Genomic DNA, 14132 nt, shown 5'->3' with positions numbered 1-14132 from the left:
ACTATGGAGGCTAAATCTAAATAAAAAGTTACCATCGCTAACAAGTCTTAGATCATCTGTTTGCCTCTGCTGTCCAAAGTAACAAAACAAAGATGCAGTATGCTAAATGCTTGGATTCTATGGAACATTTTGGATTCCTGGTGGAAGGTCTTAAATGCTTGTCAGTTGATATGCTTATATGGTGGTGCAGTTTCCATATACAACAGGGTTGACCACTGTGAGAATGGAACAGTGGACTAGATGAGCATTTGGTTTGAGCAGACAGAGCTCTTAAAATTATTACCGTATTTTTCGCTCTATAGGACGCACCCGACCATAAGACACACCTTGTTTTAGAGAACAAGAAAAAACAATTCTCTCCCTCTCTGTGCAGCGCCCCTTCAGCAAAGCGGCAGGAGAAACGGAGCCCCTTCCATTTCTCCTCCTGCTTCGCTGAAGGGGCGCTGCACAGAGAGGGAAAACTGTGCAGCGCCTCTCCAGCGAAGCCAAACCAGGAGAGCGAGAGGGATCGGTGCGCACCGACCCCTCTCGCTCTCCAGGCTTCAGCAAAAGCAACGCGAAGCCTCCAGAGCACAGCGGGAGCACTCCCACTGCGCTTCGGAGGCTTCACATTGCTATCGCTGAAGCTATGGAGCCTGCATTCACTCCATAAGACGCACACACATTTCCCCTTAATTTTTGGAGGGGGGAAGTGCGTCTTATAGAGCGAAAAATACGGTACATTTTGCTGCTACTTCGAAAAGCTTTCCACAGCTCTTGATACAAGATCTTCTTATTGCTTCAAAGAGAACGGCACTAAGGATTTTAATGGTTTGGGGCTGCATGTTAGTATAAGCCATTCAGAGAACCTCAGTGATGGAGTGGCAAAGAGTTGTTATTAATATATACATATAGGCTATTTTTCCAACCTATCAACAGGTAGGCAGCAGTCTTCAGCAATTTTCAAATGCTTTCCTAGTTCGGAAGTATGATTAATGGTTATAACTGGGGATAATGTCTACTCTTACATCTAAAAGTCACCCTGCAAGAAATAGGTTTCAAAGCCCATCCAGATATTTATTATTTCGCTGTAGGTAAAAAATTAAAAAAATAACCCAGAAGAACTTCAAGTGTAGTGGTAGGAAAATATCAGATAGTATAAAAATAAAATGTACAGGGTTACAGATAAATACAGATAAATACGACTATACAACCCAGTAGAACTTTTAGTATAAATTTACAAAACACAGATTATTTCTCCAAACTGATTGAAGACCTTACTGTGTTGGTGAAGAAAACATTACTGGCTCACATGCGCACACATAAAACCAAGCCCAAAAGCAGCCTTTGCAATGTAACAGCAAAAAAGTTTACGGTTACCTCAGTATCAGCTGGCTAATCTTTTCCCAAGTAGCATCATACTTATGTGGAAATTAGAATAGCACCTTATAAACACAGTATTATGCCCGAATATATGGGACAAAACCCACACCCTAAAAAGTCAGCCAATACAGTAGTTGCAGCAATGGGCTTGATATGCTTCAGATTGTATTTGAATGCATCTGGTGTAGATTTCAACACATAGTCACTTCACATTTGGAATGTGGAAAGTACCTTGGCGATAGATATATACAAAATACAGTTTGTATTTTTAAATACTTAAAAGATTCACAATATAAGCAACACTCTGTACATATAAAATCATTAATGTATATTCAAAGGTCCTACAGGTTTGTTTTATGGAAAGTCATTTGCCAGGCTGTTCAAAATTTCTCTTGGAAAATCAAAGTGAATTCCTTCAAGGTAGTGGAGAAATCTGTTGAAAAAGAAATGAAGAAAAATGGTCTGTCTTTTTGAAAGAAAGAAGGGAAAGAAAATGCAGCATGCATGAGTTTAATGTTAAGTGAGCATAGGATTGCAGTGTGTGTCTCCTGATAAGATATGAACATGATTGTGTTGCTAATAACACGAAGATTACCTTCTTTTGGCTTTCCCCTGTTCTTTCTGTTTCTCCAACTTGCAGATGTTGCGGAGAATAGGCAGGTAGTCCACTACACTTGCTTGTCTGTTACAAATATTTAAAGAAGGTCTACTGGAAAATACAGTTTCGATTATTTCCAACCTCTTCTGTGCATTATGGTAAATGCTGCAAAAGAAAAGCACATAGGTTTTTCCCCTGTCCCAGCTATAGTTTAACAAGAAATAACAGATTAAATTTCAGCAAATGTGCCCAGTGTACAATCGCTGTTACACTGTGCTGAACCAGCATCTATTTAATTCCTGATTTTTTATGATCTAGTTCTAGTATTTTTGCCCTTATAGAACCCAGGATTTAGCCTCAAGCATCCCACTGAAGGCAAACATTTTTCAAATATACTACAATAAGTAGTTCTGATGTAGATCTCAAAGCTTGTATCCTTCTTGGGAAGAGCAGATTGCAGCCCTTTTCAGTTTGAATCTGCTTGGGCATTTGACCAATATTGCCTCTGGCACGTCTGAACAGACAAAAGCTGTTGTAGATGGTGGAGCAATACCTGCCTTTATTTCCTTGCTGGCTTCCCCCCATATGCACATCAGTGAGCAAGCTGTGGGGGCTTTAGGAAATATTGCAGGTGATGGTTCTGCCTACAGAGACCTGGTTATTAAATATGGTGCACTTGAACCGCTTTTGGCTCTGCTTGCTGTTCCTCATCTCTTCTATAGCTCTTGGCTACCTGCGCAATGTAACCTGGACTCTATCAAACCTCTGCCGTAACAAGAACCCTGCGTCATCCATAGAAGCTATTAAACAATTTGATTGACACCCTATGCCCTTTTAAAATGTAGGGGTTTGGGGGAGGAGGGTTATTGGGTTGTTGTTGTTTTTTGAGTATATATTTTGTGGTTTTATATTTCGATTTTGTTCTGTGAACAGCCCTGAGACCTCCAGGTATAGGGTGATACATAAATTCAATCAATCAATCAATAGCGTAAATTGTTTTGTGAGATTTGCCTGAAAAATGGTATATGCATTACCTAAATAAGTAATAGGTTCAAAATTAGGTTGCATGTGTCCCAAATGGCAGGCTTAAAAGAAAGCCAGCCATAGAACTTATACATGTTGGCTTGGGGGGTGGGGGTGTCATCTTTTTACATTGGTACCTCAGGTTAAGTACTTAATTCGTTCCGGAGGTCCGTTCTTAACCTGAAACTGTTCTTAACCTGAAGCACCACTTTAGTGTTGGTGCTAACCTTTAAAGCCCTAAACGGCCTCGGCCCAGTATACCTGAAGGAGCATCTCCACCCCCAGCGTTCTCCCCGGATGCTGAGGTCCAGCGCCGAGGGCCTTCTGGTGGTTCCCTCACTGCGAGAAGCAAAGCTACAGGGAACCAGACAGAGGGCCTTCTTGGTAGTGGCGCCCGCCCTGTGGAACGCCCTTCCTGCAGATGTCAAAGCGATAAACAACTACCTGACATTCAGAAGACTTCAGGGAAGTTTTTAACATGTGATATTTTACTGTATTTTTGGTTTCTATGGAAGCCGCCCAGAGTGGCTGGGGAGGCCCAGCCAGATGGGCGGGGTATAAATTAATAATAATAATAATAATAATAATAATAATAATTAGCTAACGGGGTCTCCCACTGCCGCCGCCAGAGCACGATTTCTGTTCTCAGCCTGAAGCAAAGTTCTTAACCCGAGGTAATATGTCTGGGTTAGTGGAGTCTATAACCAGAAGCATATGTAACCTGAAGCGTATGTAACCCGACATACCGCTGTACCTGTGTTAGCCCACAGTCAGGCAGCTGACTCAGGATACTCAGCCAGAGCTTACTGACATCTGCAATCAATAATGTTGTTGCCGTTTCAATTCCAGAACATTGTTTTAGCTGTTTATTTCTATGTTTTACCACCTCTTCCCAGTTCACAGGGGCTTGCTGCACATAGGCACGCAAAAGGCTCAAACTGTGGGGAGGTGTAACATGGCTGGCAGAGAAAAGATTCCACGTATTTTACCTACACGGTCCTTTTGCTGTTAAAATCTCTTCCTTCCCTACATTTCACACAAGACTGGGCAGCCCCGTATTTAAAAGATGGTTCTGCTACCATCTTTGTTATATCTAAACTGAGGCTGAAACCGGACAAAAAAACAAAACAAAAAACCAGGCATCATTAAGACTCCAACTAATGTTAGAGTATTAGTGAATATTTGTAATACTTAAACTCTATAATTAGCCCACAACCAGCATTCCATGGCTCTTCCAAAGCATACATGGAGTTGCTGTGCAAGGAGTCTCCCTTGACTGCTTCAACTGCTTAGAGGTACCTCTGCAAATAAATATTCACAACATGAAAACAGAAGGGGGAAGCCCTTGCTCTCCCTGGAACTTTATATGCTGAAAAAAGTATCCTTTTTCCTGTTTATTCAGCATTTTGACCTTACCTGGAATTAGCTATTGACTGACCAAAGTATAAATCGGCTCTGTCTTTTGAAACATTGAGTGCAAGTTCTTCCAATTCATCCTTCCCAGGAGTCCTGCTAGAGTTACTTTCCATAATTTTCGAAATTGTCTTAATGCACTTGTGAAAACTGAGTGCCTCCGCAGCTGCTTTCAGCTCAGCAGAGCTTTTGAAGTTCCACCAGTCATTATGCTCCATGCTGAACTCATCCGACAGACCATTTTTTATCTTCCCTTTAGTCCAAATAAATTCCTCATAGTTACATGATTGTTTTGATTCCTGACACCTCCTGTTGAAGCAATAATCTAAGAAAGACATGTTGTCCACAAATTCAGTTATGGAATTTAGGCACTGGTATGCTGGTGCAGAGCTCTTTGCTTTCGCTGGCGTTCCACTGTCCAGTGCTGCTGTGTTACCCATCGCAGGCTCCAGTCCACCCTTTTCTTCTTCCAAGCATGAACTAGGCATGCCAGATGGTAAAGTAATGAAACCAGAATAGTCTAAATCACTTTCAAATAAATCACTATCATCTAAGAAAGCCGTAATTCTTTGGCGCTTTGTCCGTTTAACCTTTTTCACAGGGCTTGTTTCCTCTAAGCAATCGCTGTCCAAAGACTTATTACTTGAATCGTTTTCTGTAACTGTGTTACATGAAGGATTAGCCATTAGCGTTGGTTCTGGAAGTATATTAACTGGTAAAGGTAAAATGAATTCAAGATTGCTATAAATAAAGTCTATATTCTTCATCTGGAATTCTGTAAGCAGATCTGTCAGTCTACTCCAGTCTTCTTTTGTTGTGATTTCATGCTGTGAAAGATGGAATTAACGAATGAGTTTTAAAATTTTCTTTTAACAGATTTGTACAGTCACTCTAAAGCAGGGGTGTCCAACTTCAAGAGACTGCGATCTACTCCCAACTATAAATAAACGGCAGTGATCTACCCATTGGGTTGACCAGAATTGTTGAGCTTTTTTTGGGGGGGGAGGTGGATCCCACTATCAACCAGGGACGCCCAGTGATTGACCAGTAGATCGGTTGGACAGGCCTGCTCTAAAGCATGAAAGCAATAAACAATAAACCAGATGAAACAGTATTTTCTAAAGCAGCCATTATTAGCGCAGAACTGTGCAACTTTGGTTTAAGTGAGTAAACAATATTTTTTTAATTCCCTAGGAGTTCCCTCTCTAAAGTATTTTTCATGTGCCAACATGGTTGCTCATCCATTCTACTTGGATGGTGCAATTTGACTTCCGCCTACAAAAATGCATGGACCAAACATTTTTTTAAAAAGTCTTTGAGATGCCGCAATACAATTTTTTGTAATAGCATTCTGTTTCATTTATGTCATTAATCAGCAGCATGCCCTGGGGAAGTTCATTGTACCAAAATAAACGTACCTTAAGAAATTGGAACAAATCTTCGGAAGGCAAAAAGATGTTCTTAAGGCCAAGCAGGTTCTCAGTGCAGCCAGTGTCACATTTTGGAAGATTCGCTGGAGAGCCAGGTTTACTGATCTTGGAGCTGGTTGCATCATCAATGCAAATAATCTGTTCTTTGCCACTTACCCCTCTCTCTCCTCCTACAAATAAAGCGTTTCAAATGGAATTCATAACAATGATAAGCTCTGACAACAGTGTAGCAGTCCTGTTCCTTTTTCTTTTTTTTTAAACGTTATTGGTATAGATTTTTTGAAATTTGGATATTTTCTCTGCTGCCATTACTCATTTGATTGTTTACTTCTTTTAGTCTATTTTCCCCTTGTTGCAGCTTCATTTTGTAATTTCCTCATCTGCTCTATGTTGCTTCTTCATCTATTCAATAAAAATCACACTAATCATTCTCTCTAATAACAAATTCTGGTGACTAACAGGATTGGATCCTAAAGGGTGCCATATACTCAGGTGAAAGCAGATGTATGCAGAAGTTAAAAACATTAAAAATACCAAAAAAGCAGCCCAAGAGTTCCATCAGCTGGAAAAAGAAACCAAAAAAACCAAGGGGGAAGGACAATGAATTGGCCTGCTTTGTCTCCTTACACTTTCGTATCCTGGAGGACATAAGCTAGCTGGAACAAGAACTGTCTGTTAGGGATCAAGGATACATTGCAACATTTTCTTACCAGTTCCATTGTTCTTTCTAATAGACAAATAAAGTGGGTTTTTAAAAAGCATTTTAACTGTTTACCAGGTAAACAACAACAAACAATTCTGACATGTGAACTACTTTGTTCACCACCCCAGCTGGGCAGACTTGCTGTGCAGTACCATACCTTTTTCTTTTAAATAGCCGCCGCCACTCCGAACCCAGAACTGTAAGTATAGAATACTTTGTCTGACGTCACAATTATTTGCAGTTAACAAAGCAGCAAGATCTCTTATATCCATTCTTAAGTTCTCAGCCAAACAGAGAACTTGGAGATAGCTGGCAACATTTATCTAAAACAAAACAGATTCAAAAATTAGTAATACAATTTGGGAAAGAAGCACAACAGCAGAATGTCACTTTACATGCTAAGAATCTGTACCTACTAACTAATGCTGTCTGCCATGAATGGGTAGTGTTTAAATACAGCACATGTAAGCAAAATTTGAACCTTTAGGGGAAGAGCTGTAGCTCACTGGTAGGGCATCTGCTTTGCATACAGAATATCTCAGGTTCAGTCCCCAGAATCTCCAGGTATGACTGGAAAGCTGCTGCCAGCCAGTGCAGACAAAGCTAAGCTAGATAGAGCAATCATCTGACTCAGTATAAGGCAGCTTCCTATGTTCCTAACTGCAGTGTTAAATCTTATTTAACTACTAAAAAGTAGATGGCTATAAGCCAACTGTGCTGTATGGTACATTATTTGTAAAGATTTGGTGTTATTGCAACAATGTCTTAAAACCCCTTGCATGGGTGATGCTTTAACTAATGCATAAATTTCACAAATCTATGAATTCAACTGCAGTTGCAATAATAGTCGGGTCCACGTTTTGTCATACTATGAAATCGTAAACTACTTATTTTATATTCCAAAAGTGAAAGACTTACCATAGAAGGTATACTGAAGGTGATTTCTTCAAGGCAGCCATCAAATATTAAACTAAATGATGGATCTACACAAAAGAATCAGAAGTAAAGCCTTTTAAAATTTGACCATTGAGAATTATTTTAATGTAATATTAAAATGTGAGCCCTGAACATATTATAGTTAACGTATATTACAACAGGAGAAAAGGAGAAAAAGATGCATGCCGGGGGGCGGGGGGGGGGGGAGAGAGAGAGACAGAAGCCAGTCTTCAATGATTCTACTCTCCAATAGCTCTTGAATAGGAAAAGAGCTCCCACTGCTGTTCTGCCAACATTTATACAAGTCCTAGAGGAAGTCCTAGAGGAAGAGTTCACTCAGTGTGAAAACTGCCCTACGTTTTGTGTAGTATGGTGTAAGGTAAGGTAAAGGACCCCTGGACAGTTAAGACCAGTCAAAGGGGACTATGGGGTTGCGACGCTCATCTCACTTTCAGGCCAAGGGAGCCGGCGTTTCTCCACAGACAGCTTTCTGGGTCATGTGACCAGCATGACTAAACCGCTTCTGGCGCAACGGGACACCATGGCGGAAACCAGAGCACACGGAAACACAGTTTACCTTCCCACCGCAGCGGTACCTATTTATCTACTTGCACTGGCGTGCTCTTAAACTGCTAGGTTGGCAGGAGCTGGGACAGAGCAACAGGAGCTCACCCCATCGTGGGGATTCGAACCACCGAACTTGATCGGCAAGCCCAAGAGGCTCAGTGGTTTAGACCACAGCGCCACCCGCGTAATATGGTGAACAACAAAGATAAAGGTGGAAACAGAAGTAGGGTGCTGACTTGTGGGGCGAGACTCAGAAAAGACAAAATGTGGGCACAACAAATGGGGTTGCAGAATGAATTAGATCCACTATGCTGTTTCTAAGAGAGACCAGCCTACAAACAACCATAAAAGGAACAGCATGTTTTATTCCCTCAGCATAGAGTACTGAGAAGTAAACAGTTACTTTGAGCAGAAAGCACCCATAGGAAAAAGGGTTAGGCATCCCCCCTGCATTGCCTGAAAAACCTTCTTGAATTCAAGATTCCAAACTGTTTTCTCAAACTCTAAAACATAAATTTCACTGTTCTAATGTTCACTTATTCAAAGCATTAACAAGATACTTGAAATCATCATCATAATAATACCCACCATTGGTAGTAAGAATGACAGGTCTCTTGGTAGTGCTCATGAATGTTTTTATCGCATTTAGAAATCCAACATCTTCATCAAATATTACATCAACCTATGAGAAGTGGAAAGTTATTATTCATATAACGTCCAACAGATTTCATATTTGCTTTTTCTGTTTTTCAAATGATTCCAGATCTGGTGTGATGTTTGAGTACAAAAATAGGATTGAATTCAGATTCTTAACCAAATATAGTTCCCATTGAAATTGGGGAGATAAACCATTACATTCTCATTGAAATCAATGGGACTTAACTAATTTATTCTGCATCCAATCCATATATTTTTTAAGTTTAAATATACAACATCAGAACTAGAATATGTGCAGTTCTAGATCAAATCAAGCAAATAAAATTCAGAATAGCATCAGCAATATTCTACCTATTCAACTTTCTTTTGCTAGGTTTTGGAATACGGAGAAAGCAGTGAGACTGCTTTCCATACGTCACTTGAAACCCAGTGCACTAGAGATGGCATTTGTGAACCTTTATCAGTTATACAAATGTAAAAAAAGAAAGGAAACTGACAGAATTATGAATAAATAAATGAATAAATTTTAAAAGTATAAGTTCTCCAGCTCATTTACCATATTTGGCAACACCATCCCTTGGAAGCCTTAAAAGAAGCTGCTGCAGGAGAGACACTGTGAGCAACATAGGGATGTTTCTAGGACTCTGGTGAAACTGTGACGTTCCCTTCTTATTTTTGCTACTGGATGCTACATGCTGTTTAAGTAATCTTGTTACTAAAATATTCAAAACAAGAAATCTTGGTTTTTTGTATGTTATTGTTTTGCTATGTTATTATGAAACTGTTACATTATTGTTTTGCTAAGTTATTATAAAATTGTTTTGTAGTGTATGTTTAAAATGCATCCTTATTTCTTTGTTGTAAGCCACTTTCAGCATGATCCTTTAGTGGAAAAGCAGCATACAAATAAAATGTATGAATGTTTGGACATCCAGTTAAACCATGGTCTAGTGTTTAACATAAATGAGCTTAAGCTCCTCCCCAGTTCTTCAGCCTGCAGGGACACTCAGAAGCTTTTGCTTTTTATTTAACTATGGGTTGTCATTTTATCTGGAGAGATAAACTATGTATACATTAAGGATGATTCATTTAATACAATCCAGCTTCAAAAAATAAAAGATAGTTGATGTTAGGCAGTACAGAATGTGGGAGCTGCCATAAAAACTTGAGCACTGCTACAAAAACTGTGCTGGCAAAAAAGAAAGAAAGAAAAGAAAAATGTCTAAGGTTGTATGCAAAAGTGTCAGAGTGAATCATGCAAAGGAAATTATTCTTCCTCTTGTCCGCCGCTCCCCCCTCCCCCCGTGGCACCCCATGCTCCATCCAGTGTTTGCTCTGGAAGCTTGGAGGCCCCTCCAAAGTAGGTGTTGGGTATGGGGACTGCAGGGGTGGGAATGTGAAGTCCCATTGTGCAAATGGATTTAACCCATAGTAAGGTTGTATGGGACGCTGGTGGCGCTGTGATGTAAACCACTGAGCCTAGGGCTTGCCGATCAGAAGGTCGGCGGTTCGAATCCCTGCAACGGGGTGAGCTCCCGTTGTTCAGTCCCAGCTCCTGCCAACCTAGCAGTTCGAAAGCACGTCAAAGTGCAAGTAGATAAATAAGTACCGCTCCAGCGGGAAGGTAAACGGCATTTCCGTGCGCTGCTCTGGTTTCGCCAGAAGCGGTTTAGTCATGCTGGCCACATGACCCGGAAAAACTGTCTGCGGACAAACGTCAGCTCCCTCGGCCAGTAAAGCGAGATTAGCACCGCAACCCCAGAGTTGTTTGTCACGGGACTTAACTCTCAGGGGTGCTTTACCTTTACTTTAAGGTTGTATTATGGGAGTTGGGGGAGATAGATACATCATAGCTGGCCAACTCTGGCCCTCCTTCCTTTATTCTGGATGGTGCTGAAACTTTTTCTTCAGAAAGCAAGACCTGCATTTATGTCTTACCTCTTCAAAGAGGATAAGAGAAGTTGCACTTTTTTTACTGGAATCCTCTTCTCCAGTTTCCCTTTTTAAAGATTTAGGCAAGCGTTCTGTATATCCTGCATGAATAATATAGTAGGATCTGTATCAGTGGAAAATAAAGGTCCAGCAAAGCTGCCAAAAAAATCACTTAAGCATGTGTGATGTCTGCCACATATACATAAAAATATATTCAGATTGCCTTTCCTCTCAAATCTGATTTTACAATGATTTGTAATATCTAAGCGGTGCATCGAGAGTTTGCTCATGCTCTATACATTTTCATTCTGTAACATTTGCAATTATCCCCCAAGCAGCAACCTTTTGATTTAGCACTTGTCTGGTTTTGAATACATAGCCACTAACACAGATTGCTCCCATGGATATCATTGTTCCTCTGCTGGTACTGAAAGGATAGAAAGGAGGCAGGGAGCACTGCGTGTGACTTTCATTTCGCTGTTCTAACACAGGGCTAGACCACGGAAGCTATACACAGTGCTTCTAAATCCATTCTATCTGTTTGCAAGTGAAACTCCAAAATAAGGCAATTATTTCTACATACTCGAAGAACCACTGAGATACACTGAAGTATATTTGTTTGCAAAGGAGGGGAATGTTTTTTTTAATAAAGAAACTTGTAAGACTCAGTGGCTTCCAGCACCTCAATTAGGTTGAGGGTGTTAGTTGGGGAAGCAGCGGAGGAAAAGGAAGACCAAGGAGGTGAGGGAGAGGGCATTGTTCTGCTTTTGTACCTGGAATAGCACATCAACAGGTGTTTAGTTGGCAGAATGAACAACCACCCTACATTTACATGGCTGCCATAGATTATAGCTCAGTTTTCATGTCTGATTACACATGCTGGGAGTTCATTTCTACACAAATACACTATGATCTTTTGTTTCCCATCTCCAAAGATCAAGCACACGCATGTGATGTTAAAAACCTACCTTTGTTGTTTTCTTGCACCCTTTCTTCTTCATTCTTAGGCCTAGGAGAAATTTTGAAGTAGTTTGCTAGTGTTTTGGATGCCGAGCTTTGCTTTAATCCAACTTTTCTGGGTGAAACTGGAAACTTTCTTGGGGACTTCTCTTTTCTGGGAGAGCTTTTTCCTGAAATATACATTTTATTTTTGTCTTAAACTTGAAACAGAAAGCATTGGCTTGCATAATCCAGTTGCAGAACCCCACACCCTTTCCTCACAGGACATGTCCAGCAAGGGCAGACTGCTTCCATCACAGAAGAGCAAAATTCAGCTGCCCAATCCCAATATCTTGCTAAGGGGAACATGAAAGAACAAGGGCGAGGTCTGCAAATACTGCCTAAATTATCCTGGTTGCATACGGGTGCCATGCAATTTCTGTCCCCTGTACTCAAAACTGATTGATGTTCTATTTTGATAATCTTTTAAAAGCTACTGCAAGAGCCTCTCAGGGCTATGAAGCAGGATACAGGTATTCCACATAAAATGTCTTGCAATACTTATAATAATAATAACAATAATTTTTATTTATACCCCGCCCTCCCCAGCCAAGGCCGGGCTCAGGGCGGCTAACAAGCAATAATAAAAACAAGTTGAATAAATACAATTTTAAAAAAATTAAAATACATTAAAATATTGAAACATTAAAATATTAAAATGTAGCCTCATCGCAGGAAGAGAAAGGAAAAGAAAAAAGAAAGAGGGGGGGGAGGGAATCAAATTGGCTCCAAGCCAAAGGCCAAGCGGAACAACTCTGTCTTACAGGCCCTGCAGAAAGAAATCAGATCCTGCAGGGCCCTGGTCTCATGAGGCAGAGCGTTCCACCAGGCCGGAGCCAGAGTTGAAAAGGCCCTGGCTCTGGTTGAAGCCAATCTAACTTCCTTAAGGCCCGGGACCACTAGGGTGTTGCTATTTATGGACCTTGAGGCTCTCCGTGGGGCATATCGGGAGAGGCGGTCCCGTAGGTACGAGGGTCCTAGGCCATGATACTTATGCACCTTCATAATACTCATAAACACTAGGTGGTCAGAATGACCGGAAATTCTGAAGTGCCATTTATATATTAAAAGCTCCCATTATCTGGCCATGGTACTAAAGGTGCACTCCACTCTCCTTACCTCCGGATTGTACGCCACGTACAATCTGAAGTAACCATGTGGCCCAGTGGTGTTGGAAAAAGTGTGCTCCCATGGTGCCTGCCAGGAGGTACTACTGCTATGGGCAAGGTGTGGGGGGATAAGGGATGCCCCGATGAACAGAACTGTGAGAAGGAAGCACCCTCATTCCCTTGGCACGGAGCTGACAGTCAGCCATCATGAAGAAACAAAGGGCAAGACTTTCTTCTTTGGTTTGGGATATTGGCCAGGGAAGGGGAAGTAGGAGGTGGTCAACCTCACTCTCTTCCAATTAGAAATATGTATTATGCCATCAAAATGTACGTATACATTCTATAAATGGCAACCATGACAAGCTGACACCTGAGTTCTGCCTACATGAAAATTAAGGCATTTATTTTACAGCATAGATTCCTTTTAGTCAGCAACTGTGACAGTACCCTGCCCCGAAACTCATTTTTTTAAAAAATGGTGTGGTGCATAAAATCTTAAAAAATAAATACATGTTCCAACCAATTTTTTTCACTTCTCTACTGATAAAACAAAGAAGCTCATTACTTACTGGGTGATTTAGTGCTACTGTAATTGTTAAAGAAGCATGGCTTATGAACATTTACACCTTGTTTGTCCACCTGATGAGATTGAGTAGCTTCCTTTAGCTGGGAGAGAATCTGCCTTCCACTGCGCTGACAAGAAGCATTAACTTCAAATATCTGCAAGAATGTTATAAAATTAAGATTTGCTAAAATCACTTTGCAGGTTCCACATTTGTTATGTAAGTAGCTACCCAATACAAACCTTGAAGCCAAGCTCCTGTGCGCAGGCATAAACCGCTGCTGTCTTCCCGATGCCTGGGGGACCGATAAGCAGCATTGTATTGCAAAGAACACTCTCTTCCTCGCTGTCCGACTTCTCATCTTTAAAATCCGCATTGTCAAAGGATTCTAGTAAGGTATATCAGAGTAAACACACACATTTGGCTGTGTTATGTTATATATTTTTTCTGCCTCCCTTTCTAAGAAAAAAAAAAGCAAACTCAAACTAACTTCCATTTTTTTTAAAAAAAGCAACAACCAATAACCCTAGATGAAACAAAATTTAAAACAATCTTACATATTCTAAAGCTTACATCCAACTCATGTCTTCATTTGGTTTCTGAAATAAATCATTAATATAAAACTCATTATTTTACAGATTGAAGAAAGGTTCTGAAGTACCATCTTGGCTGCCACCTTTTGCTTCATTTTGAGTTCTGTCTTCTTCACAGTCAGCTCTTTTTTTCCATTCACATAGCCACCTAAAAATAAAGACATAGGACTATTTTGGTGTCTTTGTGCACATTTGTACCATTTACCGGGACGTATAAGACTGGTTCTCTTTTCACGCTAAGCTATGG

General features: G+C 40.6%; 1 protein-coding gene across 1 annotated transcript in view; it reads right to left on the bottom strand.

Annotated features, from left to right (window-relative positions):
* Positions 1 to 1031: 1031 nt before the first annotated feature.
* Positions 1032 to 14132, bottom strand: part of ATAD5 (ATPase family AAA domain containing 5) — a 29621-nt gene continuing 16520 nt past the window's right edge. The window contains exons 11-22 of the mRNA XM_083489896.1: positions 13954 to 14033; positions 13535 to 13680; positions 13299 to 13449; positions 11590 to 11751; positions 10628 to 10722; positions 8621 to 8714; positions 7448 to 7512; positions 6687 to 6852; positions 5815 to 5996; positions 4400 to 5223; positions 1958 to 2125; positions 1032 to 1795 (exon numbers count right to left, since the gene is read on the bottom strand). Coding sequence (XP_083346022.1) covers positions 1717 to 1795; positions 1958 to 2125; positions 4400 to 5223; positions 5815 to 5996; positions 6687 to 6852; positions 7448 to 7512; positions 8621 to 8714; positions 10628 to 10722; positions 11590 to 11751; positions 13299 to 13449; positions 13535 to 13680; positions 13954 to 14033 — 2212 coding nt within the window. The 3' untranslated portion in view covers positions 1032 to 1716. The remainder of the gene's footprint in view (positions 1796 to 1957; positions 2126 to 4399; positions 5224 to 5814; positions 5997 to 6686; positions 6853 to 7447; positions 7513 to 8620; positions 8715 to 10627; positions 10723 to 11589; positions 11752 to 13298; positions 13450 to 13534; positions 13681 to 13953; positions 14034 to 14132) is intronic.

The sequence above is a fragment of the Podarcis liolepis genome, assembly GCF_965112155.1.
Source record: "Podarcis liolepis genome assembly, chromosome: 2".
Taxonomy (NCBI): domain Eukaryota; kingdom Metazoa; phylum Chordata; class Lepidosauria; order Squamata; family Lacertidae; genus Podarcis; species Podarcis liolepis.
The sequence above is the reverse complement of the archived record's forward strand: the minus strand, read 5'-3'. Positions and strand labels throughout refer to the sequence as shown.